The sequence below is a fragment of the Phalaenopsis equestris genome, unplaced genomic scaffold (genome assembly GCF_001263595.1).
Source record: "Phalaenopsis equestris unplaced genomic scaffold, ASM126359v1 Scaffold000540, whole genome shotgun sequence".
NCBI classification, from domain to species: domain Eukaryota; kingdom Viridiplantae; phylum Streptophyta; class Magnoliopsida; order Asparagales; family Orchidaceae; genus Phalaenopsis; species Phalaenopsis equestris.
Genome location: NW_018164980.1, coordinates 2529073 through 2544543, shown reverse-complemented (window position 1 = coordinate 2544543; position 15471 = coordinate 2529073). Strand labels below are relative to the sequence as shown.

Sequence of the window (15471 nt, the reverse complement as noted above, 5' to 3'; positions counted from 1 at the left end):
CCTCCTCTGCATCAAACATTCTTCATCCCCGATTCATTTTGAATCAATTTATTATTTTGCAGCAATGCTACCTTCCATGAATAAAATTGACTAAATACTAGAAGTTAGCAAGTTTTGTCACAGAAAAAGGTTGATTTGATTATAGCAATTAAAGCAACGCATAGAGCTTCAATTCGATAAAACTTAATAGATGCATGAAGAATTTGTGCAACATTAAAATGAGTACCTGCCAATAAAATCTCAACCAATTCTCATCTATATTCCATGTTGAGCCCTCCATATCCCTACACTTCTGCATAAGCATGTGAGCCAAATCAATTTCACCATACTCGAGCACCATGTAGATGTATTCCTCATTTTTAATCCTTCCATCCTTTGAAGTTATGGATCCCTCCATAGCTTCTTGCAGCAAAGTTTTATCTGTTACCTAAGAAATTCAGTTAACAAACATTCAAGTAAAATACCAAAAAAAAAAAACTTAAGACTTGCAAGTCGAGTTGCCTAGAATGAATAATTAAACTTAACAATTATTAATAAAAAATATATATATTGAAAGACAAAAATGCAATGTTAAATGGAAAAATATAGCATATCAACCAAATGATAAATCAATAAATTAATTGTTGAAGGACAGCAGGATTTGGACAAGAAAAAATTGGAAGAAGAGCCTACTGCTTCAGCCAAATACGGCATCATCCATGATACAAACAGACTTGAATCTATGAAATTCAGAGGAAAAAAAGAACTCTCAAATGCCAAATAAGGTAACCCATCTATCATTAAATACTTCAATGCAATTAAAATTACTGGGTTAAAATTGTGCTACAAAGATATAAAGATTAAATGTTGCAATGATATTACGGTTCTAAAATAATATATAGAAAGAAAAACAATTTTTGAGTTTCCCGTCGGTCTAAATGTATCATTTGCTGAAATCCACTTCCAAATCTTGATCAAGGAGGTCATACACTTTAATAATGCAATCATCTCCCTAATATGGGCTGAAAAAGTAAGTAGGATTGTTTTGTCAGAAATGCCCGGCTCATAATGTTAGCTGTGAAAACAACAGAAACTCAGGTTGGATGACTTATTACAGTTGAACTCTTCTATAAAGCCCTGTATTAAAAAACAAAAATTAGCATGCTAATATCAATTCAGCTCAACCAGTGTTAGTTTAGGGTTGTAAAGGAAAAAAAAGGGAGGGGTGAATCATGCCAGCAAGACAAAGTGAGAAAAGAAAGGAAACAAAGAAGGGATGAGAGGGGAGATCAAGCAGAGCACCTGAGCAAGAGCAGACAAGCAGCCACTAACAGACGAGCATGCAAGCACACAATCTAGGGAGGCAAGGATGTCGATGAAAGCTTCCAATGAAGTTGATTGTGTGTTAGACAGTGGGTGAGCCGAGGATTCTGGACAAACTTGAGCTATGAGAAACTAGATTTTCTTCATAAATATCAATATTTTCTAAGAGCTTAAGTTTTTATAGGGCAAAGAATAAATGCAAATTTCATATAAATATAACTGCAAATTTTATTAAAACCCCAGTTTAATGAAAAAAGAAAGGGTGCATGTTTAATAGTAAAGTTGTAATTATAAATTTATAATGCTAAATAAATATAAGGATTTATAAATTTTGAAAAGAAAAGAGAAGTTAAATTTCAATGTTATATTATATAGTCAACTAAAAATTTTAAAGATTAGTGGCGGCATATTAATTTAATAAAATTAAAGATTTATTGGAATGATGTATGTATATTCATATTTAAATGGAAGAAAAGCCATATGACATCATACTAATTTATGAATTTAACAAGCATACATATTATATTAATATCTCCTTTATGTTATTGTAATTTAGAAATTAAAAACACCCATAAAATTGTTGATAGCTCATAATAATTTAAACTAATATTTTCAGGTTAATTTTTTTTGCTAAGAATGAATGAAGGAAAGTTATTTATCCTAGACATGACCAAACAGAAGAACGGTACTCATGGTAGAATCACTTTACACTTAAAAAAATATTAAATTATGTATTTTAGTAACTCTATCAATCTATTGGAAGCCATTAAATATAAGACAAAAGTTTGAAAATTTTTTATTAGTTAGTGCTAGTCATCGAAATCATGAAACCCTTGGTGACCTCAAGGACATGGCGAATATAAAGAAAGTCAATCAAAGAATAAGTTTATTTTATAGAGACAAGAGGACTCAGATCAAAAAAAAATTTGATAGGCTAAGGAACCTTCTTAAATCTCTTTAAAAATCATCTTGGTCATGCTTTTTAGCTTAAAATAGAGGAACTTCTAGGTCTTTTAATTTTAATGCTTTGAATAGTTCTCATAATAGATGGATAATCCATAATTAACGCAAGTTCCACCGAAATATGATGACCTTAGTCAAAATTTTTCAAGCCTATTAACCCTATCCTAGCCATAAAAAAAAATCATAGTAGATGGCTCCTAAGCTGGTGTTGTAGGATAAAGGAATATTTACATTTTTTTTCATTTACTCAATCATATTCTATATTTTCATCATTTTGTTGTCAAAATGTAATCCATTCATAAAGTAGCCCAAAATTAAAACTACGAGAGAACATAATTTATTGATCATTGATTTTATCAGGACCTACCTACGGGAGAAGAATGAAAAGGCTAGAGAAAAATATGAGCTATATATATTTGAAACAATAATGGTTGTAACAATAGTCATATATTTCTCTTATGTCTATTTCTAATAAAGATATTACTTGGGATCATCATTATAGATTAGCACAATGGTCTTTTCAAATTCTCAAGAATATACTTCCTCTTTATTAAAAATATTAACATTGAAAATTTTCATTGTGAAACTTCTGAGAATTCTCAAATGGCATTTTCATAATAAATTGCATTGGTTGTAACATAATAGGGTATCCATGAATCTCTATCATCTCAGGACCTTAAGAAATCCTTAATATTTATGGAGCTCAAGGATTTATAGCATTGGTTGATGATTGCACTTCAATGACATGAGATTATTTTATTAAATAAAAATTTGATGTCAATCATATCCACCCATGAAATCTAACAATGATAAAAAAAATAATGTAATATCAACATTAAAAAATCTAGAGCCAATAATGGCCAAAATTATCTTAATTAAACATTGTTCCCTTTACTCAACAAAGAATGTTTTATTTGAAATCTTCATGTCCCAATACCTCACTATAAAATAAGGTGGTTGAACAAAAAAAGAAATATAAATCTTCTTGAGTTTACCATGACTCTTTTCTTTTAAAATAAGATTCCAAAACATACTAAGGAAAAGCCATCCTACCCTTGACATTTGATTTATAGAGTACCTTTTAAAGTGCTTGACTTTAAAAGTCGCTTGAACCATCTCAATAATTTTCCTTTCTTAAAGGTAATTTCTTCACTTAATTTCCTCCCAATATATTTAAATGTATCTTGCGTAAATGTTCATAAACAAGGTAAATTAGACACATAAGTGTCTTTTGAGGATAATCACACGATGAAATTGATAGAAAAACTATTAAAATCGTTGCCCCCGACACTCTTAGGTTGTCAGTAGTTCTAGCACGATTAGAGTGACTAATCTGTGGACTGTACGACTTTACAAAATATTTACAAAAATAAAATAAAAAATTTCTTTTGCATGATTAAAAGAACTCTGCATAAAAAAGACTTAAATAACAACTTTCGCATGAAAATCTTTCTATGAAAATTTATAAAGTCCACGGCTAGTCACTTGGATTGAGGTTAAGCACTGTCTTCTGTAGATTGTCGGGCTGGTAACTCCTGTTCAAGATCGGGAAGCACACAACCCAGCTCTGAGCTCCTCACTTTTACCAATGTCTTACACTCAGTCCTGGTCTTTCATGTGTGGCTAAGTGTTTCGTTTGCTTGTGATTTCTACGACTCGTTTTTATGACTTTCATGCTGGGTTTTCTTGCTTTATTTATTTTCTTGCAAATTTATTTAAATCTACTGCAAATCATACTACGCTCGCAACACTAATAACGCAACAGTAGCAGATGCCCAGATACACTTTTACAGTTTATCTACAGCATTTTACTTTACTGCGTTTTACCTTTCAAGTACATGTTATTTAACTGCAATTTTTCTACTTTGCATGTAAAACCAGAACTGAAACCAAAATTGAAACAAAACAAAACCAAACATTGACACCAAAACTGGGAAACATAAGCCACCAAACTCAAACACTTAAACCCTGGAGTCGTCGCGATGACAAGAGCTTTGAGCCAACTTTGTGGGCAGCACAGCGAAGAATTTGGAGCAAGCAACAAGAGGATATTCTTCAATATTATCTCTTCCTAGCATAATAACAACCCATAGAACTTCGAGGTAGCTCGCCTAGCGCGACGTAAATCCTCACACTCCCTTTTTAGGCTTCTGTGCAATCATGTTGCGCGGCATGAGTCCTAACTCGACTTAGGTTCTGAGGTTGTCGTACGGTACGACGTAAACCCTCATATCTCTGCTTGCTATTTGCATAATCGGGTATTACGCAAATGTAAGTCCTAAATAATAAAATTCGCAGGATTGAACAATTGAATACCATTATCTCTAAAAATGCAGCCACATAGTAGGATAGTTTGGGAAGTCACTGAGGGTTCTCCTCAGGATCTGTGACATCTCCTACCTTTTCTTTTCTTTGGACTTCTGAAATAACTGTTCCTATTTGAGTCATTCTCACTTGATTTTTCTCGTCCTACCGTGAAAACCTAAACTTTGGAATCTTGAAGACTAATACCTCTGATCATTATCGAGAGTTTTCTCAAGTGACCCCAGTCATTTGAGATGTAATTAACTATAGGGGTTTGTCTCTATAGGGAACTTGGAACTCAGGTAAAATAAACTCTATTTAATCTTTGTATTAGATAGGGGAACTTGTCAGTCACATATAAAAGGTTCGCAGACTAAACGGATGTCACAAATCTCTTAGTTTGCAGGATTGAGTCTATCGCCGAGGTCTACACTTATCTTTCAGGAGGGCGTAGTATTCGCAGTATCAGACACGATTATGCAAACTATTGAACGAATGAGATCTATTTGGTCTCATTTTTTTTTCAAAAATTAAAACATACTACTTTCAAAACTCAAATTATATATCTATTAGTTTATCAAAAAATAATACTTCTTTAATTAGACTTATCTACAGAGGGAAAATAATCACAAGGAAGATAAATCTAACTCACTTGAATTTTTTTTTCTCCTTTGATTGTTCCACTGGTAAGATAATAGAAAGACAACAACTTGATTTGGGCTTCAAAAATTCGTGTAGGATTGTTTTGAGAAGTGTTGTTTAGAATCAAATTTTTAGAAGCCAAACTAAATTTTAAATAAAACACAGCACAGAGATTTCATCTTCATTTTGTAAAAGTTTGAAAATATAGTTCTTGAATTTTTATAGGCACAAACTCCTAGAATTAATTGTCCCTCCAACCATGAGAGATTACTTTTGATTAAAACTAGTCGAGAGATATTAAATTCTTAGCATATAATAACATCACTTTTGACTTTTAGATTAAGAAAGCATACCGCCTTTTGCTGTTGATGAACACAACATAACTTCTTAGGTGTATTTTTTAAAGTGTCAACTCAAAATCGTTGTTATAGTCAAACAATTATTTCAAGAAATATAAGTTCAATTTTTCACTTCTCTAAAAATTCTTAATTCTGATAAAATTGTGTCAAATCTACTTTCCACTCTTCTAGGTTTAAAATGTTATTATACATAAATAATTTTATTTCTGTACAGCCCAATAAAATATTGTGACTAAACATAAACACAAACATTTTCATGATATCATCAACACATTGATTGGCACGAACATTCCATGGTAACTTTAGAGACATGTCATTCTAATGGTCTACTACTTAATCAACCTATTTTGAGTGGGGTTACTCTTTTTTCTTCTTTCATTGCAAAAATCTATTTCTCTCCCGATTCTCAAAATCATTAATTATTTTTGCTTTATCCACTCTCTATTTTGTATGTAAAAGACTCTCTTAAAAAGTTATCATTGTTATCATAAATTTATAAGTCACCTTTATACAAGCGCCGATGTTACCTTCTATGAGCATCCCCATATTTTACCCTCCTACCAACTCCATACAAAATCTTCTCTAGGCATTAAACTTCATCACTTGCTCTCGTTCCTAATCCATCTCCATATAGGTTCATACCCATTGGCCTTATTTGCCTCCTCCAGATGAAACTCCTTCCATCAAGCCTATTATGTTTGGCCATCTATCTAGACTAATGGGTGCGAATTTATTGCAAATACCGTATTCTCTTTCCCAATAAAAATATGACAGAGGCCTATTTGAGTACTGGGTGCAAGTTTATTGGCTATCCCAAGGACACTCTGCAAATATCTAATAATGAGAAATGTAAAACTAAATAAAAAAATAGTAGCAACACTTTTTAAGGGGTAATGAGAGGTCTCTCAGGAAAATTAATGGCTTATCGAAGGCAATAAATTAAAATTTGAAGGCTGTCCCAGCACTGATTATGCAATATTCATTGAGGATAAAAAATCTACATTAGGATAATGCACTTTTGAGAGGGGTAATGTTATGCAATGAAGAAGTAAAAAATGAATTATTATTGCTAAACCTAGCACAAAGGCTAAATACAGAATTATCGTACATTCTACTTGTGAAATAATGTGGTTTAAAAATCCAATAAATAAACTTATTTGTTGCTCAATCCATAGTTCTTAAGTGTGATAATCGAGCGGCAATCAACAATGTGATAGTAAAGAAAAAGCTTCCATAGATATTAAGGCAAACAAAATATTTTATTTCACCAACACAGAACAACACAATCCAATACGTAAAAGATAAACGTCTACAATTTGAGAGGTAAGTGATCTCACCTAAACCCTAACCCAAGATTCAAAACAACAATCACGCACCCACTAACTCTAAACATATTTACACCCCGCAATAATAACTAAGAAATAACTAAATTGCCTATTTAGTCTCACACCTAACATAAGTCTTCAAACTATTTTGACGAGCTCAGCATCGACTTACTGAATAATGAGGTGGATGGTGTTTTAGGTGCCAGTATAGTATTACTCCCCTCCCAAAAGACAACTAGTTTTCAAGAGATTCGTATAAGGCTAGCTCTCACCATCAAGTATCCATTCGTATGACTCCCAATGATAAATTGGTTTGAGGCTAGCTCTCACCATCAAGACTTGACTAAAATAAGTGATGGGTCCTTGACACTACATGAATATTGTGCCTGACCAATAGCCTAAGGCGTTCTTCCCTACAAATGGCAGGCTAAAATCAAGTACCCTCAGTACTGGTACAATCAGCCTAGGTCGCAGCTTCCCCGCATTCAAAGTTATTCTTCTTCAATTGCCTTGTCAACGGCCACGCAATAAAACTGGTCAATTCACAAACTTCAGATAATATCATGTAAATCCCAAAAATCCACTCAACCCCTTCAATGTCTTAGGTAGTGTCCAATCCAGCATAGTCGACACATTTGATAAATTCGCCGACACCCCAAGTATCATTAACGCCTTCAGATGGTCAATGTGGTTTTCCAAGGAACAGTCAGATAGCATCTCAAATTTATCCCTATGATCTATGGCGGACCCATCCTGGACTAATACAAAACTTATCCCCTTCCCTTGTTGTTCTATAATGTTCCAACAATTGGCCTTTGAATTTTTCCTATGTTCTGACTGGTTGATCTTACTCTCTCCATTGATATCACACTAAAGTCTTCTCTTACAAGTAAAGAGTCGCACTATCAATTTTTATTCCTCCGTCAGCCCATTAACAACAAAATATCTCTCCATGCGATAAAACAAACCATAGGCATCATCTCCTTCAAAGATCAACATCTTCAACTTCCTTATGTGTGAGTCCCCTCCCCAATTTTCTCGGTCAGAGCTCATTCCACCCATGTAGCAGGGATTAAGTTCCCTTCCTCGACCCATATTAATTTCTCTTATTCCATATGTATAGCTTACCCCAAAATCAGCTCGTTCGTCCCTATAAGCTTCTAAATTGCCATCCACCCAGAAGGCCGCCACAACAAAAGGCACTGGCTAGCTCGAATTTAGACTATTTCGTAAGTTTCGATCAAGAATGCGAAGGACACCTCGACAATTTCAGCAATACGAGTCAAAACAGTGGAAGATTTCTAGTGGAGTATCGACCTCGAATGCCCAATTTGATATGAAAGAGACAACTTCCAAAGAGATAAGGCAAACACAATATTGTATTTCACCAGCACAAAATAACATAACTCAACAACAACAACAACATAGCCTTAATCCCACTACGTGGGGTCGGCTACATGAATCATTTTTCTCCATTACGTCCTATTTAGTGTCAAAATTTCATTTAGTTCTAATAAATTAAGATCATTTTTTAAACATTAGCTCAAGTCTTCCTAGGTCTACCTCTGCCTTTCTTAACATAAGTCAAATTTAAAACATTTATTCTCCTAATTGGATCATCAGATGGTCGACGCTTAATGTGACCAAACCATCTAAGACGACTTTCTCTAATTTTGTCCATCACAGGAGCTACATCAACCCTATCACGGATATATTCATTTCGCGTTTTGTCTCTAAGTGTAAAGCCACTCATCCACCTAATCATTCTCATTTCGACAACACTTAACTTACTAATAACAAAATAACAAAACTTAAATACATAAAAAATAAACACCTGTAATTTGAGAGGATCTCTCTCAAACCCTAACTCTAGATTCAACACATCAATCACACACCCCCTAACCCTAAATATATTAAGTTATATTTGTACCCCATAATAATAACCATCAAATGACTAAATTACCCTTTTAGTTTTACACCTAACATAAGTCTTCAAACTATTTGGCGGGCTCAGCGTCGACTTAGTGGAGCATGGCGTAGACTACGTTGTAGGCGTCTGTCTAAAACATTGGTATCAATCTTTTTTTTTGTAATGATCATATTAAATGGGAAGAAGGGAAACGAAGAATCGAGGAAAAAGAATGGAAGGGTCGCGTAAATGAACATAAGGGGAAGATGAAGCGAGAAGGTCAGGAAGCTGAAGAGAGGAAAAGGAAACGAAGATTCGAACATGGAGGAAGATGAGGCAAGGAGTCGAGGAAACTAAAGGTTACTTTCGCCCTATAAAAAGACGTGCTTGAGGAGGCAGCGGTGAAAAAGACTTACTTAGGAGTCGAACAGTCCAAAAGACATCCTAGCCGGGACGAAGAGGCTTGAAGAAGTATCAGTTTCGAGCTTCAATTGGTTAGGTGTGAAGGAGAAAAATGCGGCGGAGGAGAGGCGGAGGAGAGGTCGTTCCCTAGCCTACCAACAAAGAAGAATATGAGAGGAAGAAGCATCGTAGAGAAGGAGAAAGTATTCAGTTCGTGCGTTCATGTGGGAGAGAAAGCTAAAGGCTGGCTTTCAATCTGAAACTCTCGTTAGCAAGAAGAAGCTCCCTCGTGGACAGTGGGGAAGTGGCAGTTTCTTGTGCGCTGAGTAGGGCGCCCGGCTGGCTTTATAAAGGTAAGTTGATTTATTTAAGTTATTATATTATTTAAAATTAAGCTTAAGTAAATTTCATTCAGGTACTAAATAATAGTTAGGTTTTAATTCTAAAAGGATTTAATAATAACTTTGATTTCAATAATTAAATTTTAAACTTTAAAGTGTTGAAATTCTAATTAAAATGTTGTGATTCAACAATAATTTATAATTAAAATAAAATTAAGTGATAATTGTATATTTTATATTTTATAGGTGAGAAATTGATAGAAGTTAAAAGAATCGTCTATCATCAAGTGAGTGCTCATATTATGTTACTAAAGTAATATTTTGTTTATTATCAATCACATGCAATTATTGTTTCTGTTATAGTACTATATACCCATAATTTACGATACTGATAAACTTTGTTCATACTGTACGAATGACCTGTGCTCTGTTTTGCTTAATTTATTATTGAATCATGTACTATAATAATAACAGCTATGCGGTTGAGAATGAAATTTATTATTAAAAAGAAATTATTTTTATAGTATGTTTCTATGTGCATGTTTGGTTATGATAGAGTTACTCATTGATGGTACTAATGGGCGAACACTAAGGTATTAATGTACGTATTATGAAAAACATATTGATATTTATGTCTTAATTGACACAATTTTTATGTGATGCTCCTGTGGCAATTGCAAGATATATAATAACATTGATATGCTATTGATATAGTAAAATTCTTTGAATAGCATCAAATATTTTTACTGATTTATTAAAAGCTTGACTGATATACATATTTTTTTTTCACTTGGATTACTGTGATTTATAAATATGAATGTTCACTATTTTGTTTAGTTTATTGTTATTTTAAACTAATTTTTCAGGTTAATTAAAAAATTGAAGATGAGTGTTAGAAGAGATAACTTTTATAGAAGACGCGGACATTATATAGCGAGTTAATTTTAAATATATTAGTTTAATTTAATTTGATTGATAACTCTTCCATTTGTTAAATTGTAGAAGAACATAGAAAATTTAGATCTCACCATCCGACCGACTGTTCTAGTCTTAGTTATTTCTAAGTTCTGAATCGGGTTGTGACATTTTTTATTAAAAAAAAGATATTTAGTCACATTGTCACTTCATCAGACATAATAGAAAAGATAATCACTCCTCATGTCTTTAGCAGAAACCAATTAACATATTTTACAAGGGCTTTAGGACAACCTTATTTCTCTTATCATTGTAAAAAGCTTGATCTTCGTGATACATCAGCAGCAAGTTGAGATGAAGTAAACTTGAAGAGATTTTACCATATAGGAAGTTATCAATTATTCAACATTGTCTTTGCTCTATAATATATTTTCATAACTGTGGATATTCCATGTGATATTTTCTTTCTATTTTATCTATTGTATTTGCCCATATATAAGCATTAATATTATAGTAAAAGAAAAAAAAGGTAGTTTTCAAATATCTTAACAAAAATAAACAATATCCACACTTGTTTTACCACAAATAAGTATGAAAATATAGATTGTTGTTTTAATTTGGAAGAAGTCATGTAATACATGGACTATGGAATATCACTTGTTTTGCTTGAATTTTTCTTTCATTGAGTGATATTATGTAACGGATGACTGTCTCAAAAAATAGTAAATGTGACAAAATCCAAACCAAACTCACATTTTATTTTGAAAATTTCATTTCTCCCAAACATAACAAAATATTATTTTTTCTTGAAATTTTCCTTTTGGTTCATTGTGGGGTTCTTAGGTTGCAAGTATTTAAAATATATGTATACTACGAAAGCAATTTAAATTAAATAAGATGTGTTTGGAATAATTAGACACATTTTGTAAGTTGCAATTTTTTTTATTGGTTGGAAATAAACTAAATCTAACTTAATTTTAAAAAATATTCTTTCACCTGCACATTTTATATTAATATAATTTTTGAATTTAGTTTAAACAAGCATAGAACATGACATCGGCGGGTCAACAATGGCGGTTTCAAGTATGATGTAGATGCCATGTGTGAGGACAACAACACTTCATAAGTGCATGAAGCGGGGAGATCAAAAGCGCATGAAACAAGGAGGCAAAAGCCATTAAACAAGGAGGTCATGAAAGTAAGGTTGTCAAGATGCAAGTACATGGACGACAGAGTGGCAGGTTTGTGAGAGTGGGTATGCCTAAGGCCCTAGACAATGACTGCAAATGTTCGACAAACTGCAAATGTTCGACAAACTAGTCATGACTTAACTTTGTTATAGCTCATTCACAATCATTTAATTAACCAACATTAATAAGTTAAACACATTTATACATGCTCGACTGATAAATGAGCGACCATGAATAATTTAGTATCTAATTTACAATTATGAATAATATTATTTAAAACTTGCAAACAACTACGGTAAAACGTGTGATTAAGGCTCGATAAAATAATCATTTAAGAATCAATTATAAATTTAATTAATTTGTGATTATGTGAGAATTTTGTTTTCTTTTCTATATAAGATTGTTTTTGTTTATGAACACAAACTACTGACTTATACCCGTTATAATACCTTTTTATTTAATAGTGTATTCAATTAAAATCTCATTTTTAAATTCAATAGGCTATTCATTCATAGGCTCAATAAAACTTATTCAGCTGACTAACAAGCTACTCGCTAATGTTGCTCATTAATAGGCTTGGTAAAAAGCTGGTTTGATTAGCTAATAAGCCACGCTCAAACAAAGCTCAAGTAGCTATTATTTTAAACAAATGGAATCTGAATACCACTAAAAGCAAACTTGAGCTTAACTAGGATTTTGGCAAATGACCTCAAGCTCAATAAGCTCCTGCTCAGCTCGACTAGATTCATTTGACTTTCTAGCCTCGACACGAGGTAGTGTGGGCAATGTTACACAGATGCAAGGTCATGGGTTCACTAGTGAACAAAGAATTAGAAATTTGCCTGATACTGGCGAATTCTAAATTCAGAAAAAATGAGGTATTAAGGGTAGACAAAATCATCTATTTATAAGTATAGTACATTCCTAGTACATCAAAGTAAACATCTGAAACATATCAACATAGAATAATAATGATGGAGTGTTTAAAAGATGAGTAAATTTTCTACCTCATAATCAATGAGTTGAATGATATTGTTCTTCCCCTTCAGCTTGTGCAAATATCCAACCTCTTGACAAAATCCGTAAGCTGTCGAATAATCACGGCCTTTCAACTTGATCTTTTTAAGGGCATATATAATACAATCTGCTGATATAACTTTGTGCACTTCACTACTCCCTCCGCTTCCTATTTTTCCAAGTTTTTGATATAGCTTTCCATTGACATTAAAAAATAAATTGGGATCATACTTCTTTCTCCGGGAGGATTTTTCAACATTGCTTAGCTGAGGGGGGTTGATATCTGGTTTTGAGGTTGGATTAATTGTTGAAACAGCCTGAGACTGCAAGCAATCAGCATTATATGATACTTCTCTCTTCACCATGTCTTCACTGTTATGAAAAACTTGCTTATCCTGCATTGACGGATGAGGAGGACCCAATATACCTAGTAAGTTCTGTGATGCAGACCCTACCATTTGTGTGGAAATTGCACTCTGTTCTAGCGAAGGAGCACTTGTGCACTGAAATGTTGGGCATGAATGGACAGAAATTGTTGTCACACAGGAAGAGCACGCTAGTGTTGTACACCGTGTTCCTGGTTGAAAACAATTTTGTTTGTGGTTCTGCTCATTCACCTTGTCCATGGCCCCAGAAAAGTGTACCCCAGAGCCAGAGATTTCCATGTTCTGAGCACCTTGTTGATAAAGACCCTGCTCGTCCGCATTTATCCTGTTCCCTGAAACACCTTCATCCACTGTCAATGCAAGAGAATGCACGTAATAAGATAGTGTCGTCCATTCCACTATCATTTCTCAATTGTGTAAGAAATATCTTCGTGAGAAGAACTAAGAGAAAAAACTATGTAAAAAACCAGTCAATTGTATAAAAATAATGCTACATGTATCGCATGCTAAAAAGAGTGAAACTGTTCTTATTTGAAAAGTGTCTGATATGTCAAAACTACTTACTCTGAAATGTTTGCTGCTCGCTGAAGGCAGAAGAAGGTTGAATCTGCTTCAATTCATCATTGGCCAGAACAACTTCGGACTTTAATTCTAATGAAGATTGAAAGGCGGCCAAACTTGCCTCTTCCCGAACTCTGGCAATCTCTGCATCCCGATCAAAGCTGTTCGATTTAATCTTCGGTTCATGAACACCAGTCAAGGTACAACTATCAGATGGAGGAGTGAGAGATGAATCGTTTGGAGTCGTCCCCATTTCTGCAGGTTCTTCGCTCATCAATCTTGTTGCTGCTTCCGGTACTAGGGTTTGGCGTACGTCCTTCGCAGCATTACTTTGGCTCAATGGAAGCACAGAAGTAATACTACGCATCGATTGTTTCCCCAGAGGATCTATCATACGAACGGGCCGCGCAGCTGAACACCACATCGCAAAACCAAAAGAACACAAGCAATCAGCGCAAATCACAAAATTTAACCTTCCCAACTTAACAGAATTAACAAAACATCAAATACTACAAACTAAAACCCTAGTTGGTCTAAAAAAAAACAATGCATCAATAAATAGAAAAGAAGAGAGTGAGCAATATTAACCTAGAGGTCTGCGATGCTTCAACACAGCGTGAACGTGGCGGAGAAAATCGGGCGGACTAGCTGAGGAGTAAGAAGAAGAGGAGGAGGATGTCAGACTCGTTCCTCCGGTGATCTGACGAGAAAAGTTGCTTGTCGGCACCCGTTGCGGAAGATTATCCTTCCTCTCCATTGACAGTGGATCGCTTCCGCATTTCCACGGGAACGAGAGAGAGGGCAGCGGATCAAGAACGTCGACGCTGATAGACAGTTTTGGCTTCGGCCATCGGAAAAAGTGGAAGGTCGGGTGCTGTCATGTCGTTTTAATGGAGGTTGGAAGGAAGAACTCTGCCGGACAGCTGCGAAGAAAGGAGAAAAAATATCAAGTGGGGGAAGTCTCCACTAATAATATCTTGACATTTGATATATTTACATTTGAGTCAAGGTATACAAACTTATGTTTTTAGGGTAAGTGGGTACAAATTTTATATTTATTTGTATCTTGACTGAATTAAGATGGCTCATGCGACACATTGTTATTGGAGTTTGAATACAATGAGGCGGACTTTTGAAAGCTCGCTGCGGTGGGTACTTTTGAGTTTGGGTGGGTCGGGTCCAAGCTATATTCTTAGGTTTAGAGTATGCATAAGTAGTAAGAGCATTTAATTTTTTAGCATCACAAAATAAGTAATGCTAATAATGTTTTAAAAGTAAAATGTAATTTTTAATGCAACAATTTATCTTTTACTTTCATTGAGGCATTTTGAAGAACGACAATATGTTCGATCAATTTGAGAAAGTGGAGTATGTAGGCAATCATCTTTGTACAGTACTTGTTATGTTGGATTTCATTTTGATCGTCTTCTACTTATTTGAAAGTAAAAGATGAGGTGAATATTATTATGAAAAGTTTTAAAATCTCATTTTTGTAAATTAGAAGTGTGAATATTAAAATAAATTAATATTAGGCAACTTAATTTGGGGAGATTGAATTATATGATCTTTCCATACTGTAAGATAAAAATTGAGGAGATCTAAATATATTTTATTTCCAATATTTGAAATATTTATATTTTATATAACATGATCCTCTCTTATTTATATGATGGACTGTGGATGAATTAGTTGCGTTGTGTTTCAACAATTATTTGACCGATTTTTTTCTATTCTCCCCACCTATTGATAGTGGAATAACCTTAATCTGTGGACGCAAACGAATTTGTGATGAACCATGTAAGTCACACTGTATTTGGTTTATTTTATTTTATTTTTTAAATTTTTTTTTTAATTT

General features: G+C 33.8%; 1 protein-coding gene across 2 annotated transcripts; it reads right to left on the bottom strand.

The window, feature by feature from the left end:
* Nucleotides 1-294: 294 nt before the first annotated feature.
* Nucleotides 295-14562, bottom strand: LOC110028924. Of its 2 annotated transcripts, none has more exons than XM_020730989.1 (4): nucleotides 14205-14562; nucleotides 13620-14027; nucleotides 12660-13405; nucleotides 295-420 (listed from the first exon to the last, which is right to left on the bottom strand). In XM_020730989.1, the coding sequence occupies exons 1-4, from the start codon at nucleotides 14371-14373 to the stop codon at nucleotides 382-384; spliced, it is 1362 nt and encodes a 453-aa protein (XP_020586648.1). In that variant the 5' UTR covers nucleotides 14374-14562; the 3' UTR covers nucleotides 295-381. The 2 variants fall into 2 exon arrangements, with proteins under 2 accessions (XP_020586648.1, XP_020586647.1); XM_020730988.1 differs by lacking the exon at nucleotides 295-420 and adding an exon at nucleotides 1298-1409.
* Nucleotides 14563-15471: the final 909 nt, after the last annotated feature.

Bases quoted from the DNA above. Each gene is read 5' to 3' on its own strand.
- LOC110028924 (XM_020730988.1), bottom strand. From the start codon at position 14,373: ATGGAGAGGAAGGATAATCTTCCGCAACGGGTGCCGACAAGCAACTTT. The intron at 14,028-14,204 runs GTTAATATTGCT...TGTGGTGTTCAG, and splicing joins GAAGCATCGCAGACCTCTAG to CTGCGCGGCCCGTTCGTATG. The intron at 13,406-13,619 runs GTAAGTAGTTTT...TTGCATTGACAG, and splicing joins CGAGCAGCAAACATTTCAGA to TGGATGAAGGTGTTTCAGGG.